Source organism: Mustela lutreola, chromosome 8, assembly GCF_030435805.1.
Source record: "Mustela lutreola isolate mMusLut2 chromosome 8, mMusLut2.pri, whole genome shotgun sequence".
NCBI classification, from domain to species: Eukaryota; Metazoa; Chordata; class Mammalia; order Carnivora; family Mustelidae; genus Mustela; species Mustela lutreola.
Window position 1 is genome coordinate 28,295,750 of NC_081297.1, and position 20,922 is coordinate 28,316,671.

The following is a 20,922-nucleotide window of genomic DNA, read 5'->3' on the forward strand; positions in this document are numbered from 1 at the left end:
CTTTTCCTTTTGGGGGTACCTCTACGATGTGGGGCATGGGAGCAGGAAGGTCCACATGAGACAGCAAGATCACAATGCAGGGGACTTGTTCACGAAAGAGTTTGGATTCCATCATGCAGGTGACCATGTGGAATTAACATGGGACATGCACTGATGCTCTCATTTCACAAAGCTGTGGGAGCCAGCGCTGAGGAAAGGGAGGCCGGCCAGTCCATGAAAACCACACTGAAGGCAGTGTTTGGGAAGCAGAAGCCATAGGCAGGGAGAGGACCCAGAGGTTCATGGATACCAGACAGGATAACCAACATGCCGGCTCAGGCTAGTTTGAACATCGCTGCTTTCTGGTAAGGGATATCATATTTTCCCTCTGTTCTTGGAGTTCTGTAAGCCATGCCCAAGATATTGATAATAAAATAACATATCTCAACAATAATTTAATTATAATAATAAAAATTTGATCTCAGGTCAAATTTTTTTAAATGTTCCTAGATTATCTCCCATGGACAAAGTACCAGGTGCAGGTCACTAGGAAGCATGAAATGCAGTTTCTCGGGCTCTACAGTTGGGTTGGCAATAGACCATTTTGATTTCTTAACCACACATACAATGTTAAGCTGAAATACAACAAATGCCAAATGATGGTTTGACCAAAGCTGAGTGGACTGCCTGCCTGGCAAGGAAAGTCTCCTCATTCAGGAGTCAGACCCACAGGGCTCCCAGAAACAGAGAAGCCGTAGTGTAGAGCAAAAGAGGGAGCAACAGAGCAAATTAGGCAAGACTGAGGTCAAGTCTCTACTAGGGCCATAGGGAAGAAAGTCAGCTCTTCTCTGGAATTCGATGCTTTCAAAGAGCCTGGCTTGAACAGGGGCCCCGGGGATTGTGTCCACGTGCCAGCAGGCCTGGAATCATTCAGCAGATGCCCCCGCATATGCCTGCTCCAAGCTTGGCAACACTGTGGTTTCAATCGCACAACAGCACCCACCAAATCACGTACCGTGCCTCCCTCAACCTCTGTTTTAATGGAATGACATGTTGTTTCTACATTAAGGACCTTGCACTAAGGGTTTTCTGGGGTAGGCAAGTGTTCTGGGATCATAAAAGATATACCTCCTTCCCTATGGGTTTTCACATGCCCTTTGCCATGACTCTTCATACTTTCTGCCTGTGTCCTTAATTCCAGAATGACTTTTCCAAAGGAAAGTTCTCCCTCTGTTAGAATATGTTCTTCGAAATAGATCACATAGATCCTTCAAAAGCTATCTTGGTGCCTGAGAAACTCTGAATGTCTGCTTTACCAGCTTAGCCATTTTCAGCCACTGGAAAAGTGGTTTTGTTCTCTCTGAATCAATGAATTTCTATTGAAGCGTATGTTTCTCTAATACAACAATAAACTGACATTTGGCAGTGATTTCAACACGTGAACGGGGCCAGCCTGCCATGAGAAAAAAGCTACAGGAACAGAAGCAAGCCAGATTTCAATGAGTTCCTCTATGGGGAAACCTTCCTCTGAAGGCTATTACTTAATACAAAACCAGCTGTCCTCGCCTTCGGGTGCTCAAGCTGCCTCCCCCATCCCCCCCCCTCCCCCCCCGTTGGTCTGCACGGAGAGAAATGTGTCTGGTCTAAGAAAACCAGAGAACCAGGCTACCGCAAGGAGCTCCAAGACCTCTGGAGTTCTGCTGGTGCCTGGCTAAGTGTTGATTCACTCTCTCTCCAGGAGGCCCAGATTCACCACACTTCCTGCAACCCATCCTGACCTTGGCCATAGGGAATCCTGGGCTTTGGCATCTGCCCCCTTCAGCGGCTTTGATCCCCTTCAGACTGTGTACCCCCGTCGCTGAGTCATGCTGCCTTGACCAACCCCGACACCAGCTTCTTCAGTCCAGGAATGGCTCTTCCTCCCCACTTTATTCTGCCCCCTTCAAAGAGCCAGCAGCCCTTCTTGAGCCCAGCCAGCGGCTTGCTTGTGCCCGCTCCCCACGAACGGGATGGTGGGCTCAAGTCAATTTCCCCTGCTTCCGATGAAATCCAGCTCTTTGAGTTCCCTCCTCTAAGAGAAACCTCTCACTTAAAGGAAGCACAGTCTGGCATGTTTGTGTGTGGACACATCTTTCCACACTGCTGGGCACAGAAGAGCACTTTCCCCCCCCCGGGTGGTGCGACTAGGAGGCAAGGGCCCTAAGCAGCTCTTCTTCTTTTTTTTCTTTTTCTTTTTTTTTTAATTTAATTTTATTTTTTCAGTGCTCCAAGATTCTCTTCTCAACACAGCCAGCTGAGTGTCCAAACCGCTAGGTGGGGAGCAAGGGCAGCGCTCCCCCAACCTCCAATGTAGTTGGTCTCGGATGGAGCCTGAGCATCTGATGGTCTGAAAAGCATTCCAGGTGATTTTAATGTGGGTGAAGAGCTACTGATTTAGGGAGAAAATGACAAAGATGTTCAGCTGAGACTCCCCAGTGTACCCAGATGGAGAACATCCAATTTAAAAGCCAGTCCTACCCAGATCCCTGCCCCCCTCCCGCCCACCCCAACCCCCCACAGCATAATCTCTGCAGCCTACAAAGTATGCCCTGGAAAAGCATGTTGAGCTCCAGGGCCATGTTTCATTCATTCGGTGCCCCTGCAACCCAGCTGAACTTCAGTCCCCTCCCCCGCATTAGGAAAAGGGATCCTCTAGATACATTTGTTTTCCATCTCCCTCTCTCTTCATCTCTCATTTAAATGCAGCCTGGTTATATTTGTGCCTTTCTCCTTCTCCACAAAATGTCTTGTGTGTTGCCTTGAAATGAGATTTGGGTAGTGCGTGCCCTCTAAGTAAATAATAGCACAAAAACTAGAAGCTCTATAATGCAATGAGGGGATGATATCACATATGATATTCCATAAGGCACACAAGTCTCCTTTTGTGGGACGAAAACCAGCCATGCTGCTAGAGAAACTGACATGGAATCAGAGCTATCCAGGCCCCTGGATGCCAAAGTCAGGCCAGCAGCTCTCTGCTCCGTAGTGACTGTCCACCATGATGCTTGTCACTTGTTATTCCCTCTGAGCCTGGCTTCATATCCACTTATCAAGTAGAAAATTCATTTTAGAACTATTTTCAGAGCAAGTATGAAGACATGCTTAAGGATAAATTAGCTGCATTACTTCTATTCAATGAAAGACATAAATCTCTCACCCTGCAATGAACTCGGCACATCGTAGGACAAGCCATGCTCAGACGGGCCTGCTTCGATGAAAAATGGCCCAGAGATACACAAATGGCTGGGGTATATGGCAGAATTTGGAATAAAGCAGGTCTCTTTGCAATCTCATCTAAATGATTTAGCTATGGAAAGTGTGATCACAAGGTTTTCTGTTCTGTTGGTTCCAGAAAGTTTTAATATCCAGCAAGCCCAGATCATAGTTCCAGACCGAGCTAGTCAAGTGGCCATGCCAAGACCTTCAAACTCAGTGTGTCTAAATCAGAACTCATCACCTGCCCTACAGTGCTCACACTCCTGATCTCAGTTATCCAATCAGAAACCTGAGGGTTCTCCTGGAATCCTAGCTCTTCTCAACCCTCTCCCCACTTCTTCCAGATCCCTAAGTCTTGGGTATTCTGTTTTGTACACACCCTCATCTCTGTCTCTCCCAACCTAGCTCACAGCTCCTGTTTCAAAGCATTGCTTCCCGGGCTCCTCCAACGGCCTCCAAACCACTCCCCTGCACTAAGCCTCGCCCCCTCAGATCCATCCAGCCTTCTATCATAATAATCTTAATGAAACAATCCTGATCATGCTCTTCCACGAAAATCCTTCAGTGCCCCCCCCCACTGTCTACAGAATGATGTTCAAAGTCCAAAGTGGGGTATGCGATCACCCTCAGCACAACTTCTCCAACCTCTGGTCTCTGTCCCTCACCTTGAACAGTGTGCCATAGTCAAATGAGCCACTTCCCGGCACACCACCCTGCCTCCCATCCCCTGACCTCTGCTGGTGCAGCCTCCTCCTGGTTTGAGGAACCCCCTTTCTGCCCCGAGCAAAATACAACCTTGGCTCACATCCCTCCCTGAAGGAAGAATTGGGCAGCCTGCGACTTGAGCCCCTGGTCAGACCTTCTCTCACGGCATCTAGATTATCACACTTACTTATAACACAGCTGGAAGCTCCCAGAAGGCCAGAATGACATCTTTGGAAGCTCCCAGAAGGCCAGAATGACATCTTATCTTTCCAACCTCGGTGCCTAACAGTGCCAGTGCCACCTGACTCAGGAATTTATGAAATATTGGTTAAATGTTTGAATGTTGTGACGATGCCACTCTAACCTTTCCAAAACTGCTTTTCTTTACCATTTGTATGCTTTGCTTTGGGCTGCCTTTTTTTTTTTTTAAGATTTTATTTATTTTTTTGACAGAGAGACGTAGTGAGAGAGGGAACACAAGCAGGGGCAGTGGGAGAGGGAGAAGCAGGCTTCCTGCTGAGCAGGGAGCCCAATGTAGGGCTTGATCCAGGACCCTGGGATCATGACTGAGCCGAAGGCAGACACTTAATGACTAAGCCACCAAGGAGCCCCTGCTTTTGGCCGCTTAAGATGTGTAACTGCCTCATTTTCCCACTTACAAATCATTGGCAGAGAACCCAAATCAATCAATCAATCAATCAGCACGGGAGATTTATCACCTTCTTATCCCTTGAGAAATCATTTCTTTGTTCTTTATTCCCGAAAGAAGGGTCATACTTCAAGGGACTTCAACAGCTGACAGTGAGAAGTGACCAAAATTAGTTACTCCAAACTCCAGCCCTCCCTGCTGTTCCTTGCCCTCTCCCGGGAAGTGATTACTGACACAGGCACGGGTTGAGACACTAATTAGAGCAGAATGACCACAGCAAAAACCAAAGCTGGCCTCTGAAGTCTCTGTCTGCCCCGCCCCCGCCCGTGTAGACACAGAATAACTCTGAGGATAAAACCTGACATCCCTGGCTTTGTGGCTTCGAAGCCTATGAGGGAGTCACCTAAAAATAAAGGTGCCATTCTCGGTTCGCCGTGGGCAGCCCCTGTGCCCACGGTCAACACTCTGGAAGGTTCTGGGCCCACTCAGAATCCCATCTGAAATGTCAAATATCTGCAGCGTGGCTGCAAGACCCAGCAAACACCCTCTTCCCCCAGTGCTGAGTTCATATTGGAAAATGAGCAACTTAAATAGATGTTTCATTAACATGATGTCTTCCTGCTTGATGTTAATGTACTTAAGAGTAATTGGTTGTCCCAAATTCTCTTCCATAGGATCATTTCATGCAATCCTCCCCAGGACAATCTGAAACTCTTTGGGTCCCAGATAGACAATCCAGAGAACCTAGAAACCAACCAAACAACCAAACAAATAAGCAAAAATCCTTCCGCCAAAAAGCTTTTGAGACCCATTTGTTATGGAACGCGTATCACATACAACAGCAGAACAGGACAGACCATCCTGACCACGTTGGTGGCCCTGGGTTTGTACCAAGGGCAAGACAGCATCATTCAGCAGGCACTAGGGGTCCCCGAGAGACAAGTGGTAGAGGTGGGTTATGTGAGTAGGTAACATTTTGTTTTGAGCCCCTAGAAGGCTTGTTCCCACTCTGCTTTGCTTATCTGTGCACAGATTCTTGCTCTGTGCTGACTCCAAACCCCAAACATTTCAAGGATATTTCTAACATCCTTTATTAATAGAAGCTCTTAAGAATTTCATAGCATAATGCTCAGATACACTCCCCAAACATGCCAAAGCTGGTACCCTATAAGGGCTTGTTCCCCAACCCTATGAAACACAGGGGAACATAGCAGGTGCCGTGGAAAGTGCCCTAGAAACGCTGCTTAGGTGCCACCTCCCTTCCTCCTGAGGAGCTCGGTGAGGGAGAGATTCTTAACTTCTGTTCATGGGGAAGGCTCGGAGTTCAGTGACCAGCTCCAGGTCCCTGAGCGAGCGTGAGTTCAAAACCAAGTCTACCTGACTGGTACGTTCTTTGGAAATCATAATTCCAATGGCTGCCACAAAAGGGGTGAGATGAGATAGATACCAATATATAGATAGATAGATAGAAAGACAGAGATACACACAACGTGCTCTGAACGCACCACAGGACTGTCAGTCATCAATAACAGCGCCCACCCCCTCCAGCATTCCGATCATTGACCTCCGGGTGCCCAGCCCCTGGCGCCCTCTCCTTCCCCTGGATGGGGACCCAAAGAATCCGAAGGTGGTAGTGGGGGAAGGAGGCTGTCTCCTGGGGCACTTACTTTCTCAGAACAGCAATCTCGTTCTCTATGCTGCTTTCCTTGCCCTTCAGCGCCTTCTTGGGGATGCACTTCACCGCAAAGAGTCTGCCACTGGACTTCTCTTCAGCTAAGACCACTTCAGAAAATGCCCCCCTGTGAACAAAGAAAGAGAAAAAGAAGAAGAAGAAGACTTAGATTCGGGAGTTGGGGATCCCCGGGGTCTCCTCCAATCCCGTTCCCATGGTTTAAGGAATAGTAACAACAATGGCCAGCATGACTGCTACTTTTTGGCGAGCATCACTCCATACTGGACTTCTCTAAGCAAACCAGTGCACACACGCAAAGCGCCCTCATGCACGGGGATGTCTGCCTGGGTCGGAGCAGCTCCCAGCCCCTGCAGAACAACATGGTGGCAGTCACCTCAGAGCAAACTTGAATGCTCCCAGATTGGTTCCTGCAGAGAAAATTCATGTCCATCTCCAGGGCCAGTACCCCCACCCCCAAGTAAGCAAGAAAGTAATGCTCAAATTTCTAGATAGCTCACAGTGGTGAGTTATTCCAAGAAAATTTCAGAGCCTGTCACAAACATCAATTAATTCTCGCCAACAGGTAAAGATGTAACTGAAGTATGAGTTGGTGTATCACATGGTAACGACATGGGGTCAAGTAATTGGTTGGGACCCGAAAGTTCTCACTAAGTTGTTTTCTGAAACAAAGGCATACAGGATGCCCTGAGTGGGGCAGACTTTTCTGCCGGAAACTGTGAGGAGAACTCTGCAAAGGCAGAATAACACACTGGAAATACAACCTGGACATTTGGGGTCAGAGGGTTCATTTCTCTGCAGAAGACCCCTGTGGTCAGTGAGCCTCAGAGCCCAACCTGTGTCCCCAACCCGTCACCTCTTCCACCTGCCAGTAGGCAGGGCCTGGGTCCCACACTTGGCCTGGAGGGCAGAACTTCCCTGAGGCCTAAAACAGAAGTAGGCTTTGCCCACTCCAGGCCCCAGTAACTTGGGCTCTGTACACACGGAGCAAGGAAAAAACCGTGATCCACTAAGTCACTTCCTATCTCTAGACTTCAAGGAGCAACTCATACATGGCTTCTACACAGTTATAATTAGAGACAAAACATCATGTATCAAAAGAAACCACTAGAAGGACCAAGGTCATCCCAATCCCCTAGCCTCAGGGTCTCTGTTCTTCAGCCAACATCAAAGAGATGCTCAGGCAAGGAAAATGTACTTTTCTCTTCCTCTCCTTACCCATCTGACAAGGGTATGCCTCCACCACAGACCAAAGAAAATACAAACATGTATGTATTTTAAAATCCCTTCCAGTGAGAGGAATTCACTTTACTTAGTGCAATTAACTGTGAGTCTTCAGCCAGCATTCCTTCTGGAACATAAACTCGAGAGGGTCAGCTACCTTCATGTCTCTATCTAATTATATAAACCTGAGGGGCAGAAGATCGGCTTTCCACCAAAGAACCAAATGGAGAATAAGAGAACAAAGATCTGCCCAAATCCAAAATCACTAGTTGAGTAGAATTCTCCCTTACGGTACCATGTGCCTCAGAGAGACAGAAACCTTCTAGAACCAACCAGAATGAAACATAAATATGAAAAACCCACAACAGATTTCTCAGAGGGATGAGTGGAGTCAGACATTCACTGCCAACAGACTTCACCAAAGGAAACCAACTCTTCCCTTCCCGGAAAACAAAGTGGGAAGTGAGTTTCTGTGTATGAACTGACTCCTGGACCCAGGACAGGAGAAGGAGGGGTCTCCATGGGAGCCAGTGCTGGTGGGCTGCTGCCGCTCCTGGATTGAGGGCTCTCTGTCTTTGTCCCTGACTTCAGGAGGGATGGACGTATCTGCAGCCCTGGGTGAGGGCAGGACAGTGGGACTTCAATACGTAAGGGGCTTCGTGTGCTAAGCAGCTGGGGCTTAACCACAAGTTACCTATGAAAGGACACAAGACAGGCCCCCGATGGCCAAGGATGCCCGCCATGACTCCAGGAGTCTCCATCGACAGTTCCCCAGTAGAGTCACAAAGCCAAGGCTACAGTCCCATTCTCTCAGGTTGAAATTCAGTCTGCGATCCCAGGTCTGGGCATGCTACCAGAAGAACAGAGAGCAGGGCCTCAAACAGATATTCGTGTACCCATGTTCATAGCCACATTATTCACAACAGCCGAAAGGTGGGAATGACCCACTATATGCATCAACGGATGAACGGATAAACAAAATGTGGTCTGTATATAGAATGGACTATGACTACTCAGCCATATAAGAGATGGAATTCTGGCACCTGCCACAATGTGGATGAACCCTGAAAATGTCAGACCAAAGGGAAGAGGCCAGAATTGAAAGGACAAGTACCATACAATTCCGCTTACACAAGTACCCAGAGCTGTCAAATGCACACCTAGAAAGAGGAATGGTGGTTGCCAGGTTTGGGGAAGCAGAGAATGGGAAGTCAGTGGTTTTTTGTTTTTGTTTTTGTTTTTGTTTTTTTTATCTTTAAATGGATTTTCATTCATTTTACTAAATAAGTAATCTTTTTAAAAGACCTATCCTTTATCACTATGATCCCTGTGTGCAGCATGTACTTTCCAACTGAAGTGTTATATGGCTTTATTTCTTGTACCTTATTGAAGGTATGGGGACTTGAAAGTTATGGTGTTTTTTTGTTTTTTTTTTAATTTTTTATAAACATATAATATATTTTTAACCCCCGAGTTACAGGTATGTGAATCGCCAGGTTTACACACTTCACAGCACTCACCATAGCTCATACCCTCCCCAATGTCCATAACACCACCCCCCTTCTTCCAACTCCCCTCCCCCCAGCAACCCTCAGTTTGTTTTGTGAGATTAAGAGTCACTTATGGTTTGTCTCCCTCCAAATCCCATCTTGTTTCATTTATTCTTCTCCTACCCCCTTAACCCCCCATGTTGTATCTCCACTTCCTCATATTAGGGAGATCATATGATAGTTGTCTTTCTCTGCTTGACTTATTTCGATAAGCATAATCTCCTCTAGTTCCACGTCGTCGCAAATGGCAAGATTTCATTTCTTTTGATGGCTGCATAGTATTCCATTGTGTATATGTACCACATCTTCTTTATCCATTCATCTGTTGATGGACATCTAGGTTCTTTCCATAGTTTGGCTATTGTGGACATTGCTGTTATAAGTGTTCGGGTGCACATGCCCCTTTGGATCACTACATTTGTATCTTTAGGGTAAATACCCAGTAGTGCAATTGCTGGGTCATAGGGTAGTTCTATTTTCAACATTTTGAGGAACCTCCATGCTGTTTTCCAGAGTGGTTGCACCAGCTTGCATTCCCACCAACAGTGTAGGAGGGTTCCCCTTTCTCCGCATCCTTGCCAGCATCTGTTATTTCCTGACTTGTTAATTTTAGCCATTCTGACCGGTGTGAGGTGATATCTCATTGTGGTTTTGATTTGTATTTCCCTGATGCCGAGTGATATGGAGCACTTTTTCATGTGTCTGTTGGCCATCTGAATGTCTTCTTTGCAGAAATGTCTGTTCATGTCCTCTGCCCATTTCTTGATTGGATTATTTGTTCTTTGGGTGTTGAGTTTACTAAGTTCTTTATAGATTTTGGACACTAGCCCTTTATCTGAGATGTCCTTTGCAAATATATTCTCCCATTCTGTCAGTTGTCTTTTGGCTTTGTTAACTGTTTCCTTTGCTGTGCAAAAGCTTTTGATCTTGATAAAATCCCAATAGTTCATTTTTGGCAAGTCAGTGTTTAATGGGGACAGAATTTCCATTTGGGAAGAGAAATGACATCTGGAGGTGGATGGTGGTGATGGTTACACAACGGTGTGAATTGACTTAATGCCACTAAACTACATGCTTACAATGGTCAAAGGAATATATTTTATATTATGTATGTTTTACTCTAGGAAAAAAACTAAAAATCTGCCTGGTTCCACTCAATGGCATTACCTTGGGATGGACACGCTGAAAAAATTCCATAAACCTTTTCTCTCACTACCTTCCTAAAGGAGAAAGAAATGAGTAACCACAGAAGCCGTGTAGCACTTGGCATTCAGAAACCGCTTTGGCACTCATCAACTAATCCAATTCTTGCCATAATCCCAAAAAGTGTACAGGGTAAGACTGTTGCCTCCATTTTGCAGACAGAGAAGCTGGGGTTCAGTCACATAGGCCATAAGGTTCAGAAAAGGAAATTTAGGTTTCCTAACCCCTGCATGGTCCTTTTCCATACACTATCCTGGGCTGATACACCACGCTGCTGTCAGGGAGCCTGGCTCTCAAGCAGGGGCGGGGGGGGGGGGGTGCGGCAGCAAGGGGGTTAGGGGCACGGAGGGGGCAGTGGTGACAGTCTAGAGGGTCACCCTCCTTTGGGTGAGCTGCCAACCCTCCCACCATGCAAATCCACCTCCTCGCCTCTTCATTTAGCCAAACAATGTGCATTTACCTTCTTCAAGCTTTCCAAAGACAAAGCTCTCTGGCCTTCTCAGGCGATATAAGATTAGCATAAATTGTTATTGTTCCTGCAATAAATAGAAATCACTTGAAGACACTTCCCCCGTTGCAGGGCAGCTAATTAAAAACATCAGAAGCAGAAACACATGAATGAAGAGTTTGGGCACTTTTAATGTAATTACACAATAGAGTGATGTGAGTGTCTGGTCTGGGGTGGGGCGGGGCAGGGTGGGGCAGGGAAGGGGAAGGGGGAGGGGGGAGGCAAGCTGGGAGGTGGCCGGTAGCAGGAAGGAGGATGGCAAGACCAATGATCTGAGAGTCAGTCAAGATTTCAGACAATCCAATGAAATAAATTCCTAGGAACACAAGCGGGGACAGAGAGTTACAATCTTAAAACTACAGAGGTCAAAGGAGGTTGCCCTGTATGAGCTGCACATCTAAAACGGAACGGTAGAGACTTCCAGCCAGACTGAGCGCACCTGCATCTTGAAAGGGCAGTTTGCTTCTGCCTGCACCCGGGGCCCCTTCTCTCTGCGCTTGAACTCCCCCACTCCCAACCGCCACCACTTGCCTGGAACCAGGTGGTCTGGGCCCCCGGGGAGGGTTAGGGCTCGATCCAATGGCTGCTTCTTGCTGCTCATCTGACTGGTTTCTTGTGTGGCCTCCTTTCTAAAACCCACTTGGATCTTCTTGGATCTACAGCACAGTTCTCGCTTTCTACCTCCTGTCCATTGTGTCTCCACCTCCACCTGCTCCCTTCCCCTCATCAAACCTCAGTGCTCCCCCAGGCTGCAACCTCAGCTCTCCCTTCATAGGACTCCACACTTGCCGCTTGAAAAATCAGTGGTTTCCAGTTTCCACCCCGTCTCCTGAGGTCCCCCTTATCTTCATCTAAATTTTCATCTCGTCCATGGGCAATCTCATCCTTCCAGCTGCTTGCAAGGGCCTTCTGGCTCAACCTCCCACCTAGCCTCCGAAGAGCACCATAAACAAAGCAAAAAACAGCATCTGTATCCCAAAACTTCCTCCTCTGCTCTTTCTCCTTTCTACCAATTCCGTAACCCAGCTAGACACCCGTCTACTTCACTCTTCCTCATCTCACCTCCATCACCAAGTGTGCTCGTCTCAGTTAAGACGCTCAGATTCCCGTCTGTTCCATCCCTCCACCAATGCACTGGCTCAGATTCTGGTTTTTCACTCTGGACTGTTTCCAGGACTCCATCCTGGCCCTCTGCCCCCAGCAAGCCTGCCTCCCACTTGCTTCCTTCTATCTGATCCTGGCATTACTTTTCTACAGCGAAGATCTAGTTATGTTGTTGCCCTACCTAAGACCCCGAGGTTTCAGCTCTACGAGATAAAGCTGAAACTCCTTCGCAAGAGATCTATGGCTCTCAAAGCTCTCCTCGACCCGACCCCAGCTGTGCGGACTCATCCACTCTACAGCCAACTTCCCCAACACAAACACACCCCCGCCACCCGACCACATCAGTCAGCTGGCTGTTTCCCAAACACGCCCACACCTTTTCATACCCCTGGCCTTGCTTCAAGTCCTGCCCACCTTTCCACTTCAGTCAACGCCATTCCTTTCTCTTTCTGCTTGGCAAAATTCCATCTATATTTTAAAGGCCTCCCACTGGTATATTTCCCTCTCTTTGGAGGCTTTCTCAACTGCCTTCCCACCTCGTGTGCTTGGCTTATACTGATACCTGCCATTGTGGTTCTTTAAGTGCTTGCCTAGGTGACAGCTGGCATCCTAAGTCGATCTCTTTCTGTGTCTCCATACCTAACAATCCTGGCGCCCGAGGCAATTCTGAGGATCACCATCACTGGAGGCTCTACTCTCTACTTTCTACATCTCCCCAGTGCCGTAGATCCACAAAATAAATGACCTCCCAGTCCAAGTTGAAGAAAATGATATGGTCCCTTTCCTCCTTCACGAAGTGTTCCTCCACATTTCTATGCTAGTGTAGGCAGAAGGAACCTCAAAGGTTTCTCTTAAAGCATAAAAATTCTTGGAGTCTTCCTGGATATATTTTAAACCACACATTTGTGTGCCTGGACACTTAAGTAATATTCTCCAGCTGAAGAATCCTGAGATCACGGTTTGTCCTGACTGGTAAAATTATTAAGTTTGTGACATTGGGATATGACATTTCTCCCCGTAAACCCTCATCCTGGTTAAATAAGTCAAATTTGGTAAGAAAGAGGAGAGGGCAGGTTTTTAAATGGTTTAAAGGACTTTGGAAAAACATGTTCATGGGAGAAATAAAAATACCAGCATTTTAAAGATTGCATTTCCTTGAGTTATAACAACATATTTATTTGATTTTTAAAGAACACTAACATTCCATTAAAAAAAAACCACACCAATTTTCCATCTAAATTAAATCTCTGTGACAAATTACTCAAAGGTCAAACAAAAAGTTATTCTCGAAATGCTACATATTTTCAGCTTCTGGAGATAAGCTGTACAAATTACCAAAGTTGAATCCTTCCCCTTTCTCTTCCACATTTCAAAGCAAATCAAATCTCATCACCTGGAGGCAGCTTACTCTGATTGTAAGCCAAGCACTCAGGAGGAAATAAACAATGTTTTGCTAGCTGAATTTCTAAGATTCGGGGAAATGTCACATTTTCTATATTGGCTAAAGATTTTTAAACAAGGGCTTCTGCTTTAACATTATTACTGATGGCTCTGAAAAAGGCCGTTTCTTCTTGCTTTATCTAGTCAGCTGTGAGAAGGCAATCCCAACACTTTAATGGTGGATCTTCCATGCCCTAGACTATACTTGCTAGAAAGTGCCCCCAATTCACCCCAGGCCACCGAGGGGAGAGGGGACATATCCAGTCCTGCCTGAGGGAAATGATTCCAACTCCAACTGACCAATGGAAGGGCAATGAAATTAAGGGGGCAGGGCTCTGGGAATTCCTTACATTCCTGAGTTTACTGAAAATACAGTGTTTAATGGTTTTGTGAACTAGAGATAGCAATTTACCTGCCTACTGTTAAAAAAAAAAAAAAAAAAAAAAATTTCCTAGAGCCATTCAGAGCACCTTACCTCCAGATCTGCTTCTATACACAGTTGACCCCCTTCTCCCGAGGTTCACTTCCCACAATCAACCAAGACCTAGAAGCAGAAGATTCTCCTTCTGATGATACATAGCCTCACGTTTTGTCACAATGCCTACATCATTCGCCCACTTCATCGTATCTTGTAGGCATTTTATCATCTCGCTCCAACACAAGGATGAGTACAGCACAAGAAGATATTTTGAGAGAGACTATACTCTTATAACGTTCATTACAGTATATTGTTATAATTGGTCTATTTTACCGTTACCGTTGACCAATCCCTGACTGTGCCTAATTTATAAATCAAACTTTATCACAGGCAAGTATGTATAGGGAAAAAGATAGGATATGGAGCATTCAGTATTATCTGTGATTTCAGGCTTCCACTGGGGGGCCCCCATGGATAAGGGGGACAAGAAGTCAGCAGTAAGCCACGCCCAGAGCTATGCTTACTAAACACCTACTCACTACCAATTATTACCATAAAAATCAAAACTAAGGATCTAAGAATTCTGCTTTCCCAGTTTCTAATGATCTTTAACCTGAAATTGTTAAGAACAAATATGAGAGTATTTAAAAAGGGTAATGCATGTGCTGGCTGCTTTAAGTGCATATAATTTCAAAATAAATTCTTTTCTCAGACAATAGTAATTTAATCACAAGATGGACAAACACACTTAGCCTCCAACAACCTAGAGTGACTTGCACATTTTAGATGCTCCACCAGTGTACATCTAATTGAACCGGTGACACCTGAAAGAGATGGATGCCTCTGATTTTGAGCAAGAATCAGGAATTCTAGAGCTGTCTCTTTGATTCACGATAGTCCATGAAACCAATCGCTCGGCAAAATTATATCCATCCCAAATTAGACCAAGAAATAATCAGATGGTGCTGAAATGATCTGCCCTATTAGCTCAGAGTCAGCTATTACTGGATCATTGCCTTCTCGTTCTCTTTAGTCATTCCACATACAAATCAGATTGATTGTGTTATTAACTGTGTGAACACCATCATCTCTGGCCTATGACCATTACTGTGCTGGGCGACTGGGCAGACAGACGTTACCCCCAGGCCTCGGGCCATAAATTAAAATGTTCTTTTCCACTAAGCATACTCTTTTCTCCAGTGTCAGGCCAGGACAATATTAAGGGCTGAAGGGAGAAAAAATGGGGGAAAAAACACTGTACAGTGAAAAATGAAGTTGGCGATCCTTGGCTCTAGAGCGTCTAAGAAATAGGTGCCTTTCAGACCTATTGTTCCAGACCAGAATCAAGTCTTAAAATAAGGAAACCTGTCTGCTAAGTTTAACAATAATCTTAGTGACCCCAGAGGATCCGAAGAGATAAAAACAGTAGCGGAGTCAGACAGTATAAGCAACTCTCCAGGCAGAAATTAGACCATTTCAGAAGTGGCATTACTCTTTCTGGTCTGAGTATACAAAGAGTATAGTACTCTTTAGTCTACTATCTACACTAACTCACATGCCACTAATAACATTTTGTAGTGCTAATTCAGCCCACTGACCTTAAGAAAGCCATGCCCCGGCAGAAAAACAATGTGAAAAAAGAAAAAAAGGGGGGGGGGGGGGCAGCAAAAGGAGAAGTTTTGCCTTCACATACTTCAAGAATAAATATGCACACATGAAAATTGGTATCCCATTTAGACAGAACGTCTATTCATTAAAGTGTGTCTTCTAAAAGCTCCACTTGGCAATTACACTGAAAGCCATATGTTAGTTTATGTTAATGCCTGAGCTAAAAGTATCAAAATTCCATTTCTTAAAAAAATAATCCATAAGTCAGGCCCTTATTAATTTGGACCCATGCCTCACCAACCAGCTCAAATTAGAGACCTATCTTTAACGTTAGTAAGTTATGCAGACAAATAGGGAGGCTTCTCCTGAAAATAGCTCTTCTTTGTCACTCCAAAATCCCATTTTCTTCTTCAACTTGGTAAATCCCACAATGACTAGCAAGTTTTCCTAATAGCTTCAAGAACCATGACGAAACGTTCTTAAATATTCATACCATTAGCCTGATTTTTGCCCGGATCAATTCTCATTCTGAATACATCCCTGTGTCTGAAACCACCGGAACAGTTAGGGTTATGACAACGCCTGTCACAGGAGAAGGTGTCAAAATGCCAGCACAGTCACTGCGTGTGACATCTCTGGTTTCTTGAGGTTTTCCTGTGGCACGAAATCTTTACTGTTAATTGCTTCACTGATCCAAATGCAGAAGACAAATAAATTCCATGTGAATGCACCCTACCATATTTGAAGGCCCCAGCCTTGTTGCACGGCACACCTTTTCCCCCTTCGATTCTCTGACGGGGCCTCATACTTTATCTCTGCCCTTTCTCAGTCACGTGTGAAAGGCTGACATGGAGCATGACTATGTCAGTCATTTTCCCCTTAGCTCAACAACAGGGAGCATTCATGGAAGCCTGGTTCCGGGAGGTAGGGACAGGACAAACGACTCAGTTCTTCTGGGATTACAAAGTCTCCTAGAGCCACAGCTAAAAAGCTAGCAACACTGAAAGGCACATAAAGTGTCCATGGGAGCCACAGATGTGTTGTTGCAAGGGTATATTTCACTTGGATATACGGGTTGGGGACAGAGCCTCCCCAACCCCGCCCAAAATGTGCCACTCTGACACACGGATTATTTTGAGCTGAAGGCCCTTGACACCCTGCAGGCTCAAGAAAAACTTCTGTCCCTCCCTTAACCACACAAGAATCTAAACTGAGGGTCTTTCCCGGAGTGAAGATTAGTAACCGAGGTAAATTTGAGCTGAGTGACCCATGTATACGGCAGGGCAAACCGCTGCTCCTCTTATCACACTGGGAAATGCATCCTTTTCCTCTGAGGTCCCAGGCCCCTACCCTTCTCCTTAGTTCAGAATTACTTACCCATTTCATTTTGCCTGCCTTTGGAATTCTCATGTCTATGTGGCTTCTCTGTATGTACACCTATTACATTTGATTTTTGCAGGGATAAAAAATTTGTTCTCTCTTATTACTCTGTCTCATGTTCATCTGATTCTTAGTCCAGCTAGAAGGGCCTTTGAGGGGACAGGAATTCTTGTTCTTCAACAAGGTAGGGACTTGGATGAAACGGGAACTCCCAGGATATGTGCCATCTTTCTTTGTCAACTGTGCAGACCTGTCAGGTGGTACATCTGCTTGCGGTCTACACAGATCTCCCGTTTGACAAAGATTCTCCCTACAGAAGTGGCTCTTCAGAGTGGCCCTCTCTCTCACTCCCAACCGTTACAGTAAGGAGATCGGAACTAAGCCTGTGACCGCTACAATGATCCAATGTCCTCCTAATGCCAAATACCTATTCCTCTTCAGAGGACGGAGGACATCATCATCAAATGGTGGGCAACACCTTAGTAACAGCAAAGCTGGGGTGGCTATTTTCAGATAATCCCAGCTGGCCCACTCTCACATGGCCATCCCTACTCCTTGGGACCCCCCGGAAAGCTCTGATTTTTAAGCACTCTTTTATTTTTATTTTAATTCTGGTTAAGGGCAGGTGGATCAATAGGTACCTTGATGGAAAAGTCTTCAAGTTCTATGCCAGCCAAACTCACATACCAATATTGTTTTTAATTAGTTCTTCAAGATCCTGCATTAAAAAGAGTCCTTATTGGTTTAATAATTACTACATTGTGGGCACCTGGGTGGCTCCCTTGGTTAAGATCTGACTCTTGATCTTAGTTCAGGTCTTGATGTCATGTCATGAGTTCAAGCCCCACACTGAACTCCAAAAACTAATAATAATAACAATTACTACATTAAAAGGACATTTGGCTATATCTACATTAAAAAAAAAAATAGGAGGCCTATCAATAATCTGTTAAAATCAAAAGATTGAGGGGCCCCTGGCTGGCTCAGTTGGGTGGAATGAGCTACTCTTGGTCCCAAGGGCGTGACAGTTCCAGCCTCACACTGGGTGCAGAGATTACTTAAAAATAAATCAGGGGTGCGTGGGTGGCTCAGTCATTAAGTGTCGGCTTCAGCTCAGGTCATAATCCCACTATTCTGGGATAGAACCCTGCATCGTGCTTCCCACTCTGCAGGAAGCCTGCTTCTCCCTCTCCAACCCCCCCCCACCGCACCCCCCAGCTTGTGCTCCCTCTCTCCCTGTGTATGTCTCTCTCTGTCAAATAAACAAATAAAGTTTTTAAAAATAAATAACTAAATAAATAAAATCTTGGGGTGCCTGGGTGGCTCAGTGGGTTAAGCCTCTGCCTTCAGCTCAGGTCATGATCTCAGGGTCCTGGGATTCAAGGCCCGCATCAGGCTCTCTGCTCAGCAGGGAACCTTCTTCCCCCTCCCTCTCTGCCTCTCTGCCTACTTGTGATCTCTGTCTGTCAAATAAATAAATAAAATCTTTAAAATAAATAAATAAAATCTTAAAAACGATTCAAAAGTTTGAAATAGCAAATCGTTGGAAATATTCGAAATATCTATAACAGGGGACTGGCTAAGTAAATTACAATCTAAAAATACAATGAAGTATTATGCAGCCATTTAAAGTAATTAAATAGATTTATGGATGTGGATGTAGAATTATCCCCGAGATATACTGCTAAGGGAAAAAAATGAAGGAGTAGAGCAAAGTGCCCATTATGTTCTCATTTGCACCCACACACACAATCTCTGGAAAGAGACAAGAAGCAAATTACAACGTTGCCTCTAGGAAGAGGCCTAAGAATGAGGAGAATTCCTTTTTATCCACTTTACTATGTACATGCACTATTTTTCCATTAAAACTTATTTAACGAAAAAAAAAAACTTATTTAATGAAGTAGAGAAAATTTTAGAAAAGGACAATGAGAGCTATCAATAAATCATCTATGCAAAATGACTATCCAACTAATTAAATCCTCTTCCTCGGTCCAACTAGCTATACCCTACTGAGGAGATGTCTCCATTACATGGTGAAGTTTACCTTTGGGATATCTGGATATCTAAATAGGGCTGGTATTCGCTGGTATGAGTCAGCCTTGTAGACGTGGTTCACAATTAGCCTAAACACCTTCACCAATAAAAGTGTTTTTAGAAAAGGGGGGAGGGTGGTCAAGGAACTTTTCTTCATAGAGATCATTCATATATAACATCAGGGAACTCATTCGTGGGGAAGGGGGAACTTGACACAGGCCCTGAAGGATGAGTATGTTTCAACAGGCAAAAACATCAGGGAAGAAGGAAGTAAAAAAAGGTGCGTTGCCAAAAGGAGAACATAATCCAGAGCCAGTGCCCTCAATAGGGCAGATCATAAACACATCAGAGGATTGTGGGAAGTGAGCAATTTGTGTGTGTGTGTGTGTGCAAAGCATATCACTAAGAACAAACTATATGTGTACATGTGTAAAACATAAAATATATCACTGATGTTCACAGCACTCAGACGGAATAATGGCCCCCTTAAGATATCCATGTCTTAATCCCTGAGATCTATGAATGTTGGCTTACATAGCAAAAAGGACTCTGCAGCTGTGATTAGATTAAGGGTCTTAAAATGGGGCTATGATACTGGATAACCCAGGTGGCCCAATGTAATCATAAGAGTCCTTATAAGAGGGAGGGAGAGAGATCAGAATCAGAGGAGATAGGATGCTGGAAGCAGTGGTCGGAGTGATGCTATTGCAGAAGGAAGATGTGAGTTAAGGAATGCTGACAATTTCTAGAAGCTTAAAAAGGCTAAGAACAGGTTCCCCCTAAACCCCCACAGAAGGTACACAGTCCTGCCAACATTTTAGCCTGTAAGGCACACTTCTGGACTTCTGCCTTGAACTGTAAGATAAATTTGTGTAGTCTTAGTCCACCAACTCTATGGCAATTTGTTATAACAGCAATAGGAAACTAATACAAATCCATAACTGTATTATCAGTATTTATCCTTATTTTACAGATGAGGAAACTGACCTCATCAATGTTAAAGAACTTGCCCAAATCTCAAAGCCAGTGCCTAGAGATACCAGGACTCAAACCCAGGTGTGAGCGGTCAGTGGAATGCTGCCCCTGGAAAAGTAGCTTGAGACACATCAGGGACAATGATCAGATGGGAGAGTGTCACCCAGCACAGCAGGCAGTGACAAGGCATGAGGTCTGGAACAAATGAAGGAATGAACAGAGCTGGTATGCTATTCTCAATGTGATCAAACCTGTCACAGGCCACTGCATTCATCTACATTATTTGAACAGAAACAGTTAAGTGTCCTCTCTGACAAAGTGATATGTCTTCACTGTGTACGAAATTCATTTTCAGCAAACACTGTCTCTACTTCTGCTACTGAGTAATATAAAACATGCTTTCTAGATTTTTAACTTGAAAATTCTCTTTCTTTTTACTTTAGTGATTACTCTGTAATTGGCTGAATCTCTTTACACTAACCAATGAATTGCCCCACACATCTTTTCAATACCGAACCGTACTTTGGACAGTTCCATAAACAAGGCTGTAGACAGAATTTAGTTAAGATGGAAGTTATTCTGTCCTCTCCTTATATGTACAGAGTTGCACTATGGGGAACAATCCCCTTTGCCAGGAAGATAGGTTATTGTGCAAAGAATGAAGCTTCCCTAATCTAAATACTCACCACTACTACCACCACCACCATCACCATCATCCTCATCAACACCCACCATCAAAACCACAACCACCATCATCACCATTATCATCCCCATCATCACCACCACCACCACCATCATCATCCGCATCATCACCAGCACCACCACCACACCACCATCACCACCACCATCACCACCACCATCCCCCCCATCACCACCACCATGAAAACGATCATCATCGCCATTATCATCCCCATATAACCACCATCACCACCACCATCATCACCGTTATCATCACCATCATCACCACCATCAACATCAACATCACCATCACCATTATCATCATCACCATGACCACTACCACGATCAACATACTGCTTACTAAAGCCTTATGAGGGGGCGCCTGGGTGGCTCAGTGGGTTAGGCCGCTGCCTTCGGCTCAGGTCATGATCTCAGGGTCCTGGGATCGAGTCCCGCATCGGGCTCTCTGCTCAGCAGGGAGCCTGCTTCCTCCTCTCTCTCTCTCTGCCTGCCTCTCTG

At 45.2% G+C, this 20,922-nt stretch overlaps 1 protein-coding gene across 3 annotated transcripts in view; it reads right to left on the minus strand.

Annotated features, from left to right (window-relative positions):
* CAMK1D (calcium/calmodulin dependent protein kinase ID) overlaps positions 1 to 20,922 on the minus strand; it is a 435,921-nt gene that overhangs the window by 269,615 nt on the left and 145,384 nt on the right. For 2 of the 3 annotated variants that reach the window (XM_059184137.1, XM_059184139.1), the window contains exon 2: positions 6,256 to 6,387. The exons of the other annotated variant lie outside the window; for it this stretch is intronic. In XM_059184137.1, the coding sequence (XP_059040120.1) occupies positions 6,256 to 6,387 (132 nt within the window). The remainder of the gene's footprint in view (positions 1 to 6,255; positions 6,388 to 20,922) is intronic. 3 annotated transcript variants of the gene reach the window in all.